The 20,080-nt window shown below is 34.3% G+C and overlaps 1 protein-coding gene across 3 annotated transcripts; it reads right to left on the bottom strand.

The window, feature by feature from the left end:
- Positions 1-533: 533 nt before the first annotated feature.
- On the bottom strand, positions 534-7,532 carry LOC120080799 (uncharacterized). 3 transcript variants are annotated; one of them, XM_090315685.1, is made up of 13 exons: positions 7,142-7,532; positions 6,228-6,337; positions 6,037-6,147; positions 5,880-5,937; positions 4,722-4,811; positions 4,364-4,458; positions 4,189-4,242; positions 3,381-3,518; positions 2,405-2,462; positions 2,149-2,263; positions 1,449-1,518; positions 1,212-1,283; positions 534-1,017 (listed from the first exon to the last, which is right to left on the bottom strand). In XM_090315685.1, the coding sequence occupies exons 1-13, from the start codon at positions 7,305-7,307 to the stop codon at positions 820-822; spliced, it is 1,335 nt and encodes a 444-aa protein (XP_090171811.1). In that variant the 5' UTR covers positions 7,308-7,532; the 3' UTR covers positions 534-819. The 3 variants fall into 3 exon arrangements, with proteins under 3 accessions (XP_090171811.1, XP_038891369.1, XP_090171812.1); XM_039035441.2 differs by having other exon boundaries at positions 534-998; XM_090315686.1 differs by lacking the exon at positions 7,142-7,532 and adding an exon at positions 6,485-6,625.
- Between the last annotated feature and the right edge of the window lie 12,548 nt (positions 7,533-20,080).

Genomic DNA, 20,080 nt, shown 5'->3' with positions numbered 1-20,080 from the left:
AGTCAATTCTTAGCTAAATGTTTATAAATTTAATCTTCAAAAATCAAAAACCAAATAATTACCAAACATTATCAAAATTTTTAATTTATGTTTCCAAAAGATACTTGAATTTTTAATTTGATGTCTTATAAATTTTTAATTTATGTAATTTTTTTTTTTAAATTTCACAAATCTGAATTCTATTAGACATAAAATTCAATTATATATTCAATAATGTCAATAACCCCAAAATTAAAAGTTGAGGCTTTCTTTTTAAAGTTCACAAATCTATTGTATAAAATTGAAAGTTAAAAAATTTATAAGATATTTTTTAAAATTCAAGGACCAAATAGATAAAAATTTTGAAGCTCAAGAACTAAACTTATAATTTGACAGAAAAATTAAGATGAAGACTAAAATACACGCATGTATGAGTATGAATGAAGATTTGAATCATGATACTTCTGAAAGGATGCTGTTCACTCTACTTCTGGAATTTACATTAAAAGTTAGCAAACTTGAATTTAAATAGAACTGTAAATGGAAGGTCCATAGAGTACAATAAAATCAACTGTTGATGATCATTAACAAGATTCGCACTCTATACAAAGCCATTTTGGTGAGAAATTTACAATTCTAGGAGTGTAAGTTATATGTAGGGGTAAAAAACAATATTAAATACATCACTCAGTAAAAAGATTCAATTCAAATCACAACAGCCAGCAACTACAACTCACAACCAACAAAATGCAAACTTCCTCTTGATGTTGATTTTTCAAAATTTCCACACATCTTTCATTCACATTCCAAATCTATTTACAGCGAACACACAGACGACCATCAAAAAGACATGGAATATACAGCTCCAACAGCTTTAAAAAAATTCCATTTGCAACAGCTTTTCACGGTTTGTGTTGGGCATATATTGATGCCTGGACTGCCTGCTGAGCAGAGGGAGCTTTTCCATTGACAATAAGTTGTTCTAAGAAATCGACACGGGTTGATTTGAACTGGTAATGCTGGTTCAACATATTCAAACTAATCTCATAAGACATTTATTTCCATGTTATTTTGTGGATAAATGTACAAATTATATGTTACTTTTAGTTCAGTAATGTGCTTATTAAACATATCACGAGACCTTGTAAAACAACTGATACGATAACTTGACAATGAAGCATTTGAGTTAATTTGGACAGAAAGATAAAAGTTTAAATATTTGAGATAGATACCTTTCCCTTCCAAGAGAAATCAAGGTTGCGATAATACGGTTCCAGTAGTGTTATCTGATCTCCTTCCTTAACCTGGGAGGAATTTTGTTGCAGAGTGCATTAATAGACAAGCAATCTAAACATGAGATCATATTGACAATCAATAACGTTGGAATTTTGTTGCAGAGTGCATTAATAGATCAGTATCGACAATCAATAACATTGAAACATAGAACCTATAATATTGCCGTATCTTACCGTATCATTCCGCATACCATACAACGATAAAATAAAGCATGTTTGGTTTGAATCACACACCAAATAATATCTGCAAAACCAAATGATTAAGTTATGTGATGTTATCTAGGAAATAGACACAAATGCAAAAATTAAGAACTCTAAGGTTCTTTTGATTTTTTATTTTTAAAAATTAAGCTTATAAGCACTACTTCCACTTATTGATTTCTTTGTTTTGTTATCTATTTTTAGAAGTATTTTCAAAAGCCAAGCAAAATCTTGAAATTAAAAAAAATAATAAACTTGTATTGTTTTTGAATTTCGCTAAAAATACAAATGTTTACTTAGAAAGATGAAAAGCATGGAAAATGTGTAAGAAAACAAGGACAATTTTCAAAAACCAAATGGTTCTCAAATGGGACATAAGAAACTTGTAGAATATGATCGACCTCTTCCTTTCCTCTCTCCTTCAAACTCTTGCCCCATTTGAAATAATGTAAGTACAGCATAAAAGTACATAAACAAAAATTCCAGGACCTTAGAGGAGAAGAAGAGAAACAATATAGGATAGCTGCTGTAATAGCTAAAACATGCTTAAGAAGTGCCTGGCTTTTGTCGATAGAAACCAAACTTTCATAAGGACAAATGAAAGAAGTGTCTGGAATAACTAGCTAACAAGGAAATTAGTTTCATCAGAGTTGATTCACATGGGGGAACTTACAGTGGGGCAAGGCTATCATGCTTAATGAAGAACAACACCTTCCCAGTTACTGCAACTGTTTTGTTCAGACCCTCTGACAGAAGGTCTACAGTGGCTCTCTTGTATGAGAAGTTTGCTTAAAAAGTTAAAACAAACATGTAACAATCAGTAAATATTGAATTAAAAAGGAGGTTAAAAAAACATGCCAAATTTTGATGCTTAGTAAATTGCATATCATTGCAGAAGAGATTAATATGCAAAAGGTCTGGTAACTTACAACTAAGGGCATCCACTGATGACGGCAAAGACGCACCTCTTCGTGTCTTAGTATGTGCCTAGAAGACAAAATAATATGAACATCATCCGTATACTACGCGCCTTAGGAAAATCTTCATACATTTACTCAGTCATGTTATCATTTTCCTATTTTTCTACAAATTAATGAAGCAGAGATTGGATATGAGGTCTGTTTAACATACGTATTTTGTATTTTGGAAATGAAAGAAATGCATGAACCTAATGAGAAACTACGATTCAAGGTCTTTCTCCTTTCTTAGTTCACTCACTGCAAGGACAGTAGGGAAGATGGAATCATCTCACTTTGGCCTGTGCTTACTCCAGGAGATTCTGGTTTGAGATTTTGCAATAGGTTTCATTTGCACATGCCTCTTCCTCATTCAATTGAAGACTTCTTGCTAAATATTTCAGTGGCTTTCAGAGTCGAGGACTAAGGATGCAACTTGCTACTTCATGAGAAGCTTTGGATGGAAAGAAGTAGGCAAATTTTTCGCAAAGAGAGCTTTCTTGGTTTGCACTCCTTTCTTATGTCTAGTTGGAGCTCTTTTACCAGAAGAGATTTGTAATCTCTCTCTCTCTTTTTTTTTTTTTTTTTCCCTAAATATCCAATCGATTGGAGAGAATTTTTTATAACTTGGTATTTCGATGGTACCTCTGCCATACTTATCCAACCATTTCAAACCTTTCCTTGCTCTTCTAAGACCACTAAAAAAATTTAAAATATATAAATAAACTACAAAAATAAGGTTTTTCACTTCTTATTGCCACGACCACTAATCACATGGAAGTCACATTTAAGAACCAGGCCGCAAATCAAACACAGAGAAGATAAACAACTATATGCACGTATGAATGTACTCGAAAACAACGAGACGTTGTGAAGGGGGGAAAAGTGAACACCTAGTCAATAGAAGTGCAATGTTTTATCTTATTGATCCGCAAAGATGTGAGTATACCTTCAACATGTTGTCCAATTTGTCAAGAAGATTCACCATCTTCTGGACCTCCCTAATTGCACTAAGACTAGGATCCTTCAAAGCAGCAGCCTCAAATCCACTTAGGGCCCTGTCATAGTTCTCCAGATATTTGTTAACCTAAAAGAATGAGTCAGAAAATGTGAACGTTTAAGAGAAATTACTGAATGAGTTTGACTCTCCACAACAACAAGATATACAAAAGGTAGTAACATGTAAAGGAATAAAGTAAAAATTCCTCTAATATTATTTGATTTGTCGACTCATAAACAAAAGCTCTCTACCTCTACCACAAAATTAGGTCAGTCTTTCCTCTGATTGCCACCATTTTTTTTGTATCAGTATGTGTTTGGGCCAGCTTACACGCACTCGACTAAACTCATGGGACAACCAAATATCAGTGTTCACCTCAACTAGTGCATAGAAAGAATTTAGCACATTCTCAAATACTGTATGTCAGTACGTGTGCAACCACATTCTACTCTGTAACTATCCTTATCAACCCTCACAAATCTCTTCCTACACTGATTGACAAGACACTGAATTGCCATTCATCAATTGACTAAACAAGTTGACAAAGCTTATTGTGACCAATTTTTGTCCATTACATAAGAAATCTTTGTCAAGCTGAAACAGACTTCATTCGTTGACTGAATGACAATAACCAAAATGGTAGAATATTATACATTTTAAGATGGTTTTAAATATAACTACTTCATAAACTTATAGAAAGCAAGCAATCACATTAGAGGCCAAATCAAACTGAAAAGGAAAGATAAATTTAACTTACAGTTGCACAATTAAAATACAAGTCTGGATTTGACAACATTTTTTCATCTTTTTCCTGTAAAAGATCAGCAAATTTTAAAACTTTAAAATAAACCTAAAACTCAATTAAAGAGTTAATTTATCAAGTTATGGGATTTAGAATGAAACGAGACACTGCTATTACTATAGACACCCACCGCATTTTGATATGCCTTCAAAGATTGCAGAAGCTTACTATGATCCCACGCTCCAGTAACAAAAAAACTTGTAAGGCATGCATTTCCTAGGTTATCTGCAAGACAAATTAGCGTGGATATGTTACGAAAATTGCAGGAGTGAGCTAGAAGGTATAGGAAGACAGTATTCGGAATGAACATGCACATCAAAAAACATTTCAGTTCTGAGCATATTATAAGAAAGTTATCCAAATTATTATAGAACCTACAAACAAGTTGAGTAAGTTTGGCACTTAGCAAAACTATGGCATAACAAACCCATGCAAGTCGTAATTACAAATAAACATAATGTTACTCAAGCTTTGATGTGCAATCTTACACCAAGAGTTTCCATCCTTCACATCCAAAGTAACTGCTTCTTTTGCATGTTGAATGCTTTCCTCTACAAGCTTTGCCTCATTCTCAGTACCTATAAAAGGAACAAAATTTTGGATAAACAAATGATATGAGCTGACAGTGACATACATATGTTCATTATCATGGTTACTCAGAAATTGTAACCAAAAAAAAAAAAAGTTAGTGATATGAAAAATTCTATTCATTGGGAGGGCAGAAGAAAACTGGGTCTACTACACTGTAAAGTCTAAAAATGGCTTGTTTTGCTAACCTATATATCATGACATGCAGAGTGAGAGTGAGAGAGAGAGAGAGATGCACTGTTTCCAAGACAAGCTAATATCAGTGTTCATCAGAAAAGTTCGCTCAAATTTTATTTAAACAAATTAACACCATTCAGTATCAAAGAAAAAGAAAACTCAATTTTGATGGTAGTATATTTTCATCAACACAAATGATGATGATGATGATCAAATAGAATAAAAATAAAGAAAGCAGATTATATCTCATTTGTATAAACAAGGCTTTTCTCCTCTCATACAATTGCTTTTAAATTGTCCAGACTAGTATATAAAACCAGCCTCAAAGAAGTTTAAATACCCAGACTAGTATATAAAACCAGCCCCAAAGAAGTCTAAATACCCAGACTAGTGTATAAAACCAGTTCAATATCATTTGCTGGTGCATAACATTTGCAAGTATTTGAGGAGCTTGAAATGTAAGTAGGAAAGTTTTGGAGGATATAGATCAGGAGTTCAAAAACATTTGGGGTAGAGTGCCACAGTACTTCTATTTGGCTTTCCAATATCAAAGAAATCTAAGATTCTTTAATAATTGATTAGTTTAAAAATGAAAATTAACCTGACCTCACTGGTCATGATGCTTGTCTGTTTCTAGTAAGATTTTCTAATTAACTGATACTCTCTTGAAAGCAACAAATAAGCTGCATCAAAGCATGCACATCAAATCTTTTCCTTCCCTAATCTATCACAATGAACTTCTGAGTAATTTTTCTTTGTCCATACAGAAATAATCCTTTACAGGGGAAAAAATTCTCTAGGAAAGTTATCGAGAAATTGACAGGGTACTCTACGATTAAAGGTTACAATGTAAGGAGATGATGAAGAAGCACAACACTTGCCTTGAGCCATTTTCCTTTCAAGCATTGATAACTGACAAAGTAACTTTTTCTCAGGGTGCTGTAATAATTAAAGTATCATACATTAATGTAATTGACTCAAATAAAGATGGGGATACATGATGAAAAGAAACCAAGGAAATGTACTGTCAGTTGGAACCTTGTTTAATGCTAAAGTAAAGCAGTTCTTTGCTGAAGATAGATCTCCCTTTTTCCAAATGCAGTTGCCTAAACATAGCCAGGCATCGGCGAGAGAGGGATTCAACTTAACCTGGAGCTTGAAACAGTCAAATCAACTACTCCAAACGAAAGTAAACAAACTACAAAATCTTGATAATTTAAGACGCTTACAGCTTTGGAGAGATGATCCTCTGCTTCTTTTCTATATTCTGGAAATACATCTAAAACTTTTCCTCTTAGGTATTCATACATAGCACGCTGCAAAGGTGGTTTCCTTTGTTCTGCCCCAAGAAAACTTAACTAGTAAGAACCATAATTTCTAGCTAGATCCAAGATAATGTAAAATAAAACCCTGGTAAAAAAGAGCATAAAATAAAATAACTAGTCTCAGAATTGAAAGCATATGTGGTACAGAAACAAAAAAATACGTAAGGAAGTTTTCGATGCCCTCCACAGCTTAAGGTGTTGAACCATTGTGGAAAATGAAAAATAACAAGTCCATGTTTTTATCCATCGAATTCACAACTTCAACGTTACAGAAATAAACCACCTAAATTTCATGGAAAGCAGTTCATTAGGAACTAGTATCATAAATACTTGTCTGCCTCCATATGTATCATCAATGCCAATTCTGTCTATTTCAGAATAGTAAAGAAATAAAGACAAGCACAAAGGCCAGATCTCATAATACCCCGTTCACTTTCACGTTCCACAGAACTTTTAAGAAATGACACCGTTTTGATAATTGTATATGTTACAGTTACCATCAACAGCAATATAACTTCAGGTTACTTAAAGACGCACTCACGTTATTACCAAACACTAGACACCAAGCAACAGCGTAATAACTTCAATAGCTAATGAAAGCCTATTATACATAAAGAATCATCTAAAAATCCAAGATATTCAGAAACCAAACATCAAAGCAAGCGCAGTCCCAAGTTTCATTTCCGTTATTACTCTTTTTCCCACCATTTTTCTCCAATACCAAAAGAGAAGGATAAAAACCCAAGCCGAGCTATTGCAATAAGCAAATTCGAAGAAGTTGAAATGAACGTCGTAAGAGAAATGGAAGCAGAATCGACCTGGAGGAATGGAATCGAGGATCTTGAGAGCAAGATCCGATAGCTCCCGAAATTTGGAGGTTTTGTCATCGGGATTTACAGGAAAAAAGGTGTCTCTGATATGGTATAGCTCTTCGACCGCCGCTGTGGCTTTGTCAAATGTGTCTTCCTTAGCTTCGCTGCACATCTCCTCCGTCAATCGGCCGACGGCTACAACTCTCGGAGCAGAGCCCACCAGATGGGAGGCAGGCAAATACAGTGTTGGCAGATCGTTAAGCAACAAAACGACGCCACTTTTATTATGAAGAATGGGTTTAAAAAAATATATGTTATGTGAAAATAAACGATTTAGTCCTGAATTTTAATCAGGATTTAGTCCCTACACAATTGAATTTGTAAATATTCTATCCATGAACTTTAACGATTAACAATTTAGTTTATTATAACGATTTAGTCACTATCATGAAATTTTTCATCAAGATTAAGTATGAATTTTTATTATATAGCTACTTAGTCTCTATAATATATAAATAGATTCAATTTCTGATTCATTTATCAATCTGTTGTGTAAAAATTTCTTTAAAACATACTAATATTTTTTAGATGGGGACTAAATCGTTACAAATCATAAAATACATTAACTAAATTGTTACTTATTAAAGTTTTTTAACTAAATTGCTACAAATTTGAAAGTACAAGGACTGAATTTTTATCAATTAAAGTTCAAGGATCAAATTGATATTTTCATGAAAGTTTAGGGATTGAAAATATTTTTTTTAACCTAAAGAATTTATCTTTTTAACTAAAGCTTTGATATATCGTCCATAAGTCAAATATTCATAAATTGGATGGGTTGATATTAATATTAACGATCAATCGATATCTACAATTATACTTCTTATACATACACATAGAAACGTATCAAATTTTGTAAAAAAAAACAACTCAATTATTAATTTAAATAATTTGTGTAGATTTATTAATTTACTGAAATACCATTAATATCGACATATTCATAAAATTAAGATCTCGATATCAATATTGGCATTGATATTTTAATTTTTATTTGAATTACACTCGTCCTATATACAACTTCTGCGTCTCAACCACAATTTATCACATGATAAATTTCTCTCTTTTTTCTAAATATGCAAGTGGGCTGCAAAAGACGTGTGTAGCTTGGACAACATATATACAAGTATTCATTAATGATCAAGTTTGCAAAAATATATCTAAATTAGGGTGTTCGTGGGTTGGGTTGGGTTGGGCTGAAGAACTTTTAGATTCAACCCAATTATTCGGATTGTAAATTTCTTCAACCCAAATAATCCTTATTAAAAAATGAATTCAACTCAACCCAATCATGAAATATTTGGGTTGGGTTGGTTCAGGTTGCTCGGATAATTTATTTAACTTTTTGTTCTAAAAATTAGTAGAATATTAATACGTAGGAATTTGATTTAATTATTTTTATATATTGAATTAAGAATAGCAACTTCATTTCAGTTTATATAATGCATATTTTTCTTTCCAAAATGCTATGAAACTATTTTTATGAGTTAGAGAATAAATTATCTAAAAAATAATAAAATTAAACAAAACAAAAATAAATATGTATATGTATGTATAATTGTATCATAAGTAATATATATATATATATATATATATATATATATATATTAAAGTAAATAATGAGTTTGAGTTATTTTAGGTGAACCCTTGAACTAGCCTAATAAAAAAAATATTTATTTGAACTCAACCCAACCCAAATAAGGATAATAAGGTGTTTGTGTCAACAAAGGCTACCTTTTTAGAAGAGGATCACATAAGGGAGCATAAACCCCACAGTAAGATTGTGTTGAGTGAACTTTCCAATGAAACTACTGAACCTTCAAAAAGAGTTGTTGAAGAACTCAATACTTCAACAAGAGTTATTGAAGTTGAATCATCTAGTAGGTCAAATCTACCTCAAGTGTTGAGGGAGCCTCAACATAGTAGGAGGATTGTGAACCCACCTATTCGTTATATGGGTTTAATAGAAACTCTAGCTATCGTAGCTGATAGAGATGTTAAGGATCCATTGTTTTACAATAAAGTGATGGAGGATGTTGACAAAGATGAGTGGATCAAAGTTATGGATCTCGAGATGGATTCTATGTACTTTCAATTCAGTTTGGAATCTTGTAGATCAACCTAATGGGGTTAAACTTATAGGTTGTAAATAGATCTACAAGAGAAAACATGTACTAATGGGAAGGTGCAAACCTTTAAGGCTAGGCTTGTGGCAAAGGGTTATAATCAAGTTGAGGAAGTCGACTATGAGAAGACTTTCTCACCTGTTACCATGTTGAAGTCTATCCGGATATTTATGTCCATTGCCTCATAATATGACTATGAGATTTGACAAATAGACATCAAGCCTGCTTTTCTGAATGGCAATCTTGAAGAGACCATTTATATGGAGCAACCTGAGGGATCCATAACCCAAGGTCAAGAGCAAAAGGTTTGCAAGCTTAATCGCTCCATTTATAGATTGAAGCAAGCTTCTCGATCTTGGAATATAAGATTTGATACTGCAATCAAATCTTATGGCTTTGATCAAAATGTTGATGAGCCTTGTGTTTACAAGAGAATCATTGATAGTTTAGTAGTTTTTCCAGTGTTGTATGTAGACGATATCATACTCATTGGGAATGATGTAGGCCTGCTAATTGAAATTAAGAACTGGCTAGCGATCTAATTCCAAATGAAAGATTTAGGAGAGGAGCAATTTGTTTTGGGCATTCAAGATGCTTGTCACGTTTTCGATGCAGAACTCCAAGAGAGGTTTACTCCCTTTTAGGCATAGAGTTATATTGTTTAAGGAATAGTGTCCTAAAACACCTCAAGAAATTGAGGAAATAAGATGGATCCTCTATGCCTCAGCTGTTGGTAGTGTGATGTATGCAATGTTATGTATTAGACCTGACATCTGCTATGCAGTGGGGATAATCAGTAGATGTCAGTCCAATCCAGGATTTGATCACTAGACCGTCGTTAAGAACATCCTTAGGTATCTAAGGAGAACAAGGGGCTACATGCTCGTGTATGGTTTTAAGGATATGATCTTTACAAGTTACACGAACTCTGATTTTCAGATTGATAAGGATTCTAAGAAATCCACACCAGGATCAATGTTCACTCTTAATAGAGGGGAAGTAGTCTGGAGGAGCACCAAATAGGGGTGTATTGCTAACTCTACTATGGAGGCTAAGTACGTCGCAGCTTGTGAAGCAACTAAGGAAGCTATGTGACTCAAGAAATTTCTGACTAATCTGGAAGTGGTTCCAGACATGTCTAATACCATCACCCTTTATTGTGATAATAGTAGTATTGTGGCTAATTCCCGAAAGCCTAGGAGTCACAAGCGTGAGAATCACATAGAGCGAAACTATCTTCTTATCCGAGAGATTGTGCATCGAGAGGATGTGATCGTTACGTAGATAGCTTCGAAGCTTAACGTTGCTGATTCATTTACAAAGGCCCTCATGGTTAAGGTGTTTGAGGGTCACCTGTAGAGCATGGACCTATGGGACAGACCACATCTAGTCTAGGGCAAGTGAAAGATTTTGTATTGGGTGCGTATTATACCATAGTTTATTGTTTTATGTGTATTTTTATATTAGTGTGACTTTTGTGTTGTACACCCCATTAGATTTAGAACAAGTGGAAAATTATTGGGGTTGATGCCCTAAATCTCGTGGGTTCTGTAGTTTGTAATTGTAATGTACAAACATCTTAATATGAGGTGTTTTATTTGACATTTAGTAGTATTAACCCACAAACCAATAAACTAATTATCATCTATAGCTTAAACATGTAAGTAAAAACATATAGGTAGATCATGTTTAAGTGATAATCTAAATGGTCTGTAGTAAATGGATACGGATGGGTACTTTATCCTGGTGACACTATGAATACGACCCGCTTTGTAGATGTTACAATTATTGCAAAGTGCTATAAATGATCTGATTCTGATCATTCATGTAGAGACATGTGAGCGGGGGTGTTTTATACAAAGGAGTTTGTATAAGATCGGATCACGAAATGACTAGTCTCGTTACATAACGTCGTTAATAATAGAGACTTACATTTCACCATGATAACCATATGTGACATGACCTGAATTCTAAGTGAATTATGAACTCTTGCCTATGAAGGCGGTTCTTTGATTTTTATAGGTGAGAATAGCCAGATCGCCAACTCAATAAACCTACCATTTTGGAGATTCATCTAATAGGAGAGCTGAGAACAAGACTACATAAGACGGAATTCACTCATTCCTTAATGTCTGGGTAAGTAAATAAATTGCCCCCTTAAGTGCTAATTCCAAGGCTTGAACAATATGGTGCCACACTCTCTCTTGGCTCGAAAGGGGTTTACTTATAATGGAACTATGACTTATTGTTCATTAGAATGATCAGTAATACTTAAGGAGTTAGATGTAACTACAAGGACAAAATAATAATTTTGGCCTAGCTATACTTACGAGCAATCTATGAAGGGTCATCGCACTATTGACTGTGAAGGATTCACATTAAAGGGACCCTTTAGCAAAAACGGATCTCCCAAATCCCAATTCTTCACAAAATCACAATTTTTACAAAGAAAAAGAAAAATTATGCATTTAAATGACAAATATACAACATGCTATAAAAATAAATAAAAAGTATAAGGTTTTATAAACCCTTACCTTTGAAGATGAACTTCAATGAATCCTTCAAACACCACCACGAATGACGACCTTAGTATCCTTAGGTAGAGAACCCAGGAGGAGTGAATACTTTGGCTATTTTGGAGGTTTAAGGGATGGAGAGGAATAATTGAGAGGAATACAAAAGCTTGAAAAATCTTGAACACGCCACTGTATATTCTTTTTTACGTTCTTGCAGGAGGAAGATTAACTAAATTAGAAAACCCAATTCCCACTTACGTGAAAATGGAGAGAAAAAAGGGGGAGAGAGTTGAACTCCCATTAATTAACTTAATTTGATTAAATAAATAATTTAATATATATCAATATGATAGCCACCTTAAAATATAATATATATTAAACTATATGTTATATCAAATATAACATATAACCTATAGTTTTAATATTATATCATATACAATATAACCTATAGTTTATTTTCTCTCACTAATGACATTTAATATAAATCACATTTATATTAAAGTTAATAATATGAATTCAATTCATATAGTTAATATTCGAATCATATTCAAATATTTATTTCCTCTCAAAATAAACTTTATATTATAATGTATCAAATACATTATAACAATTATATCATATATAATTAATTCAGCTTAATTATATCATATCTAATCAATTCCCTTAATTAATTTGAATAATTCAAATCCAAAAATTGAGTCTCATTAAATCTCGTTGAGCTACCGAGGGGACCTCATGAACCTGTAGCTTGAAGCTCCAACAGTATGTGAATAATTAATGAAACTCTTTAATTAAATTATTCATCATCCGTTAACTTTCGGGCACTAGATTGACAGTTGCACTCTTCACGCTACATATATATTTATGTGTCCATTGGATATAACCAATCAATAGTATGAAGACACTTCACAAATTGCTCGTAAGTACAGTTGGACCAAAATTATCGTTTTTCCCCTACAATTATATCTAACTTCTTGTGTACCACTGATCTCTCTAATGAATAATAAATCATAGTCCAACTATGATCAAATCCCTATCTGGCTAGGAGAAGGTGTGGCGCAACATTGTTTAAGCCCCAGAATTAGCCTTTAAGAGAGTAATTTATCTACTTGTCCCAACATTGGGAAAGGAGTGAATTCCTTCTTATGTAGCTGTGTTCCCAACTTCCCAATAAGACGAATCCCCAAAATGGTAAGCTTGTTGAGTCGACGATCTGGTCACTCTCACCCATATAAATCAAAGAACCGCCTTTCATAGGCAAGAGTTCACAACCACTCAGGATTCAGGTCGTGTTACCTATGATCATCTTGGTGAAATTTAAGTCTCTATTATGAACGATGTTATATAATGAGACTAAACATTTCGTAGTCCGGTTTTATACAAACTCCTTTATATTGAATATCCCCGCTCACATGTCTCCACATGAATGATCAGGATCAGATCATTTATAGCACCTTACAACAATTGTAACACCTATAAAGCGGGCCATACTCGTAGTGTCACCAGGGTAAGGTATCCAGTCTTATCCATCTACTACAGACCATTTAGGTTATCACTTAGAACATGATCCATCCGTGTCTCTACATACATGTTTAAGCTATAAGATAACCTTAGATGTTAATTTATTAGTTCGTGGTTAATGTAACTAATTTTGAAATAAAACATCAAATATTTTATTACATAAATAAAATGTTTGTACATTACAATTACAAATTATAGAACCCTACGAGATTTAAGGCATCAACCCCAATAATCTCTCACTTGTCCTAAAGAGAGTGGGGTATATAGTGTAAAAGTCAAACTATAATACAAAGTACACAAAGTAATAAACTAGGGCATAACATGTGCCCAGTACAAATCTCTTATTTGCCCTAGTCTATATGTGGTCTATCCCATAGACCCATACTCTGCAGGTGACCCTCAAACACCTTAGTTGTAAGGGGCCTTTGAAAACGGATAAGCTACGTTATGCTCCGAAGCTATCTGCGTGACGATCATGTCTCCTTGATGCACAATCTCTCGGATGAGATGATACTTTCGCTCGATGTGTTTGTCGCGCTTATGACTCCTAAGCTCTCTGGAATTAGCCACAACACCACTATTATCACAATAAAGTGTGATGGCCTTTGACATTTCTGGAACAACTTCTAAATCCGTCAAGAATTTCTTGAGCCAAACAACTTCCTTAGTAGCTTCACAAGCCACTACAATTGGGAATGGTGTCCTAAATCTCCTTGTAATCTCGTAGTTTGTAAACTCTGTATAAACATATTGTTATTAATAAAATAAGTGTTATTTTATAAGCATTTACTCAATCCAGTAAACTAAGATCCGAGGTTATTTTATGTCAATTTAAACAAGTATGTAGAGACATACATGTGGATATTGTTTAAATAATAACCTAAATGGTCTATAGAAGATGGATAAGGTTGGGTACCTTATCCTGGTGGCACTACGGATACGACCCGCTTTGTAGATATTACAAGTGTTGTAAAGTGCTATAAATGATCTGATCCTGATCATTCATGTAGAGACATGCGAGTGGAGGTATCCTATACAAAGAGTTTGTATAAGACTGGACCACGAAATGATTAGTCTCTTTATATAACACTTGTTGGGTTGTATGTCTTAAAACTCGCAGTTTGTGAAGTTGAACATATTCCCTTATCAATAAAGATGTTATTTAACATTTCTTCAATAAAGTTGTTATTGAATCTAATAATTGCATTCATAAAGTCTAAATCCAATAAACTAAGATCCATGACTATTATATAAATACTTGAAATTTATGTAGAGACATCAAAATGGATTAAGTACGAGTAAATAGCCAAAACAGTCTATAGTATATGATTAAGATTAGGTACCTTATTCTGGTAACACTATTGGATGCGACCTACTATGTAGCTGTTACAAGTTGTTGGTAAAGATACTACAAACGAAGTGATCCAGATTCGTTCATGTATTGACACGAGGAGTGAGGGTATCCTATGCAATGAGTTTGCATAAGATTGGACCAAGAAATAAGTCACTCTTACTTTATAACGTTGTTTACTATTTAAAGACTGACTATTTTGCTTAGATGACCTAGTAGCTCGATCTTAATCATGAGTTAACTATGAACTCCTGTTTATTTGGGATTATCCTTAGATTTGCATGGGTGAGGGTTGGCTCAACAGCGTCGGCTCAATAAGCCTCCCATTTTAGGGGTAAGACTGGGTAGATAGCTGGGGACATAGGGTGCAAGATGGAATTCACGCTTACCCGATTTAGGGATAGGAAAAAGATTGTTCTCTTAAGTACTGAATCCAGGTCTTGACCAAGGGGCCCTACCCTCTCACTAGCTCGAGAGGGATCTGATTTAATGATTGAATCATAAACCAATTGTTCATTAGATGATCTATAGGATCTTAAGGAGCAAGACGTAATATTGGGGGTAAAACAACATATTGACCCAAGATATTATAAACAACCTGTGAAGGGTCGACTTATTGATTATGTTATATCATGTGGACACAAATATATCTACAGTGAAGAGAGTGCAACTATCGATCTATAGTGGTATGACTTGATCGTTAACGAGTACTGATTAATTCGGTCTAAAGAGTTTAGCCAATTAACCTTAATCGTTGGAGCTCATGATCTGTAGGTCCATAAGGTCCCTCTACTAGCTCATAAAACATGAACACCTTGAATTATTAAAATGAGTGAATTTGGAATGATATCAATTTGAATTGTTCAAATTAAATTAGGGTTTGAATTTGAATAAGTTCAAAATCTAATTAGGGTTTGTTTAATTATATTAGATATAATTAACGTTTAATTTATTGAAATTAAACGAAAATGGAAAGTTTATAATATTTAAATATTGATTTAAATATTAATTGCATGAATAGGATTCATGTTTAAAATTAAGTGTGTGATTAATTTGATATTAAATTAAATATATTTAATTAATTAAAAATCAAATTAAATTTCAATTTTAAATTCAATTTAAGAAATTGAATTTTGATATTTTGGATTTGATTAATTATGAATTAATTAAATCATTTTTAATTAATTTTTGAATTAATGAAAAATGGGAAAAATTGGATTAAGTGGGTTTTTCCCACAAACACCTCAAGTAGGAGGTATTCTTTCTACAAGCATTCAAAAATCCCACTTCAATTATTGAAGCAGTTGCTGGCAATGAAGTTGCTGAAGTTGCTTACATGTATTCAATGATTAAGAACACTGAATGATAAAGAAGAAGAGAGGGATAGAGTTGGAAAAATTAGTTTTACTGGTTCATCTTCTTCTCCCTCTCAAATCCAGAAATACCTTCACCTAATTTACTCAAATTCCACCACTCAAATTCAAGGTTGAGAATAGTAGAGAAGATCTCTTGGTGGTTCACTATCGATTTGGAGCTGAATTAACGTGAAAAGCAGTTTAGATAAGGGAGAATTCATCAAAGGTATGTGAATAGAAACCCTCTTGTGTTTTTCTTGCAAAAGCATGCTTTTAGAATTCAAATTAAATGTAATTAGAGTGCTTATTAATTTTGTTTGCTTCTGTTTCATGCTTGTGTATTCCATCAACACTGTTTATAATAGAGACTTACATTTCACTAGGATGACCATAGGTGACATGACCTGAATCCTGAGTGAGTTGTGAACTCCTGCTCATGAAGACGATCCTTTGATTTGTATGGGTGAGAGTGGCCAAATTTTCAACTCAACAAACCTACCATTTTGGGGATTCGTCTGATTGGGGAGCTGGAAACTCAACTTCACAAGACGGGATTCACTTCTTCCCCAATGCAGGGGTAAGTAATAAATTGCTCGTGTAATTCCAGGGGCATTCGAAAGCTCTGTGTGTCTATTCTCTGTGGCTGTGCTGCTGGAAGGAATACTCACCGGAATAAGGCCGAAGGAACAAAATAAAGTCGAAGGGTTTGTTTCTCGGGTGAATCTAGGCCATCGGTGAAGAATTGAAGCTCAAGGACGAATCAAGAAAATTTTTGAGCTAAACTTCTGAGGTAATATTGTTACTCAGTTATAAATAACTTTGTAGAATGAAATTTTTTAAGATGAGGCCTGGAAATCGAGTTATATATTTATGAAATTTGAACTGTAAATTGTTGAACAAGCAGACAGCTGCTTGAATTGGGGCCAATGATGAATTTTTGAATCTCCAGATAAAACAACGAGGAATTTCAAGCTGAAATTTTAAGGTAATGTTTCTAACTTGATTCTAAGCAAGTTTGTAGAAGGAATTTCCTTGAGATCAATTCTAGAAATTTAGTTATGAATTGTTGGAATTGAATCTGCAGTATGAAGCTCCAAAATTTTTCTAAGTGTGGGAAGTGTGGGCGATCAAAGGGTGCATTCTTTTGACATTCAATCCCTCCAAATTGGCTAAGTGTCCGACCCTCAAGGTGAATAGTAGGAGGCACAATGTGATGGTTTGGCATGTGAGCATGATTTATTTAGTAGACTAAAAGGAAGACTAATGTAAACACTAAGTAGTATGCTTATATGTGTAGGTTCAACTCCCACCGGAAAATCTTATCAAGCCTTAAGGAAGTAAACTTGAAGGACCTGTAAGTGACTAAAATGAACTTAATGCTTTCAATACTTATGCATAAAAGACCATGTAAGTTACAGTGATGTTGATGATGAATTTATATTTCCTCAAGCAACAAATGTTTAATGAATAGCTTAGCATACCTCCTCTAGCTTGTATATGTTTTAACGCATGCCAAGGTATGTTGTGAATTCATTACAAAAGTTAAGTTCCTATGTTAAAGCATGTGTTCTGGAGGAAGGCTACGATAGAATGAGTCTTTGTGTAAATGGCATGCAATGAAACTTAATTTGACGCTAGGAAATAACCCGGTACTGAAGGACACGGAGAAGGTATCTGGGTAATAGTACCTAAGGTGTTGACAGTACTTAGAAAACTCCACGTACACGTAGGTAGTTCTGAATGAGAGGCTAAAGTGTGGGTCTCCTAGTCCATATATCAGTAAAGGGAGGCCGAAGTATGGGCCGCTTGGCAAGTAACAGATGTTGGGAGCTAGAGCGATGTAGGCTCGTTCTCAACTAAGGAATAATAATGTTTAATGATGTTTAAGAATGGTTATCAATGTTTATGTTTAGAGGAAGTTGCTTGAGATGCTCATCGGTATATTTACATGTTTATAGTGTTATAATGCATGGTGTAATATGATTCTATAGTCACTCACTGGGCTACTAGCTCACAGATTTTCTATGTTTTCCTTTTCTAGGTAGCGGTCAGATTCCTCAAGGTTGATCCTGCTGCTGCTTGCCACTGAAAGGCCCGGCTTGATAAGAAGAACTTAGGTTGATAGTCTGTCTATGTACACATGTTGAGAGGGACTAGGGCTTTGTTAGTGATGTTTGGGCCCAATTGTAAATATTTTACCCGTAGATGTTATGTCATGACTGTTTGCATGTGATTATATAATCTTATGTAGAACCTTATGAAGGCATGTTGTATGTGTACATTAATAATGTTTAACAGGTAGGTATTTAGGCTAGAAGGCTAAGGTGGCAGTGCTGGCAGTAGGGCTAGTAACTACCACCGTCATATCCTCTTCCAGATTAAAAGGGTAATCTAGGAAGGGGTTGCGACAGATCGTTCCTTCCTCCTTCCCTCTACCAAATCCAACAGAGCCCACACCTCCTGGATTCTCACTCCGAGAATAACAAGGTTTCGATTGGTTGTGTTCTTCTTCTACCTGTTCGTGAGAAGTCTGTTCGATGGTAGACGACAACGAGATTTGGTGGATGACAACCTTGACGATCTTAGCGACAGCGAGGTTTACTAGATTGTCAAGAGCGAGAATTCAAAGAAGAAAAGTTCTTCAACTGGTATATCTCTCGTCCTTTGTTGTTTAAGTTTCAAAGCATGTTTTTATTTGTTGTTAACTGCATAACTTGTATGTTTGATTGTGAATGCGGTATTTCTGTCACAATGAATTTGGAACGATCTTGCTTCTGCTCATAGGTACTCTTTGATAAGAGTTTCTTCACTCTAGACTACTGCCCCTCCATTAAGAGTGAATATTGATCCTAATGTAGATTTTCTAGAACCTTATCAGTCTAAAAGTCAGAGTCCGTGTATCTAGTAAGGATTAAATCCTTAGAACCATACACGAGTATGTAGTCCTTCGTTCTCCGTAGATAGTTGAGGATATTCTTAACGGCAGTTCAGTGATCAAATTCTAGATTAGATTGATATCTACTAACTTTCTCTGCTGCATAGCAGATGTCAGGTATAGTACATAACATCACATACATCAAGCTGCTAACAGCTGATGCATAGGGGATCCATCTCATTTCCTCAACCTCTTGAGATATCTTAGGACACTGTTCCTTAGACAATATCACTCCATGCATGAAAGGCAGTAAACCTCTCTTGGAGTTTTGCATCAAATACTTGACAAACATCTTGTCAATATACAATGCTTGAGATAGAGCTAGTGTTTTGTTCTTTTGATCTATAAAGATCTGAATTCCTAGAACAAACTGAGTCTCTTCCAAATCTTTCATTTGGAATTAGGTCGCTAGTCAGTTCTTAACTTCAGTCAGTCATTCCCAATGAGTAGGATATCATCTACATATAATACTGAGAAAGCTACTGAACTGTTGATAATCCTCTTGTATACACAAGGTTCATCAACATTTTTATCAAAGCCATATAAGATTTGATCGCAGTATCAAACCTTATGTTCCAAGATCGAAAAGCTCTTTCAGTCCATAAATGGACCGATTAAGCCTGCAAACCTTTTGCTTTTGGCCTTAGGTTATGAATCCATCGGGCTGCTCCATATAAATGGTCTCCTCAAGATTACTATTCAGAAAGGTAGTCTTGACGTCCATTACCAAATCTCATAGTCATAATATAAGGCAATGGATAGGAGGATCCGGATAGACTTCAGCATGGCAACAGTTGAGAAAGTCTCCTCATAGTCGACTCTCTCAACTTGGGTATAACCTTTGCCATCAATCTAGCATTGAAGGTTTACACATTCCCTTCAACACCCCGTTTTCTCCTGTAGATCCATTTGCAACCTATAGGTCTTACCCCATTTGGTCGATCCATAAGATCCCATACTGAATTGAAGTACATTGACTCCATTTTGGGATCCATAACTTTGATCCACTCATCTTTGTCAACATCCTCCTTGCCTTTTTGTAAGATAGTGGATCCTCCACATCTCCATCAGCTACCATAGTAAG

This window comes from Benincasa hispida, chromosome 7, assembly GCF_027475165.1.
Source record: "Benincasa hispida cultivar pf3 chromosome 7, pf3_genome.v1.1, whole genome shotgun sequence".
In the NCBI taxonomy this organism is placed as follows: domain Eukaryota; kingdom Viridiplantae; phylum Streptophyta; class Magnoliopsida; order Cucurbitales; family Cucurbitaceae; genus Benincasa; species Benincasa hispida.
Note: the sequence above shows the minus strand (reverse complement) of the source record. Positions and strands in the feature narration are given on the sequence as shown.

What these genes read in the sequence shown, in the direction of transcription:
- LOC120080799 (XM_090315685.1), bottom strand. Translation starts at nt 7,307, where the DNA reads ATGTGCAGCGAAGCTAAGGAAGACACATTTGACAAAGCCACAGCGGCG. An exon ending in TGAAAGGAAAATGGCTCAAG is followed by an intron (nt 4,812 to 5,879) that starts GCAAGTGTTGTG and finishes TTCCTTTTATAG; the next exon opens with GTACTGAGAATGAGGCAAAG. An exon ending in ATTTCTCTTGGAAGGGAAAG is followed by an intron (nt 1,018 to 1,211) that starts GTATCTATCTCA and finishes TTATGAGATTAG; the next exon opens with TTTGAATATGTTGAACCAGC.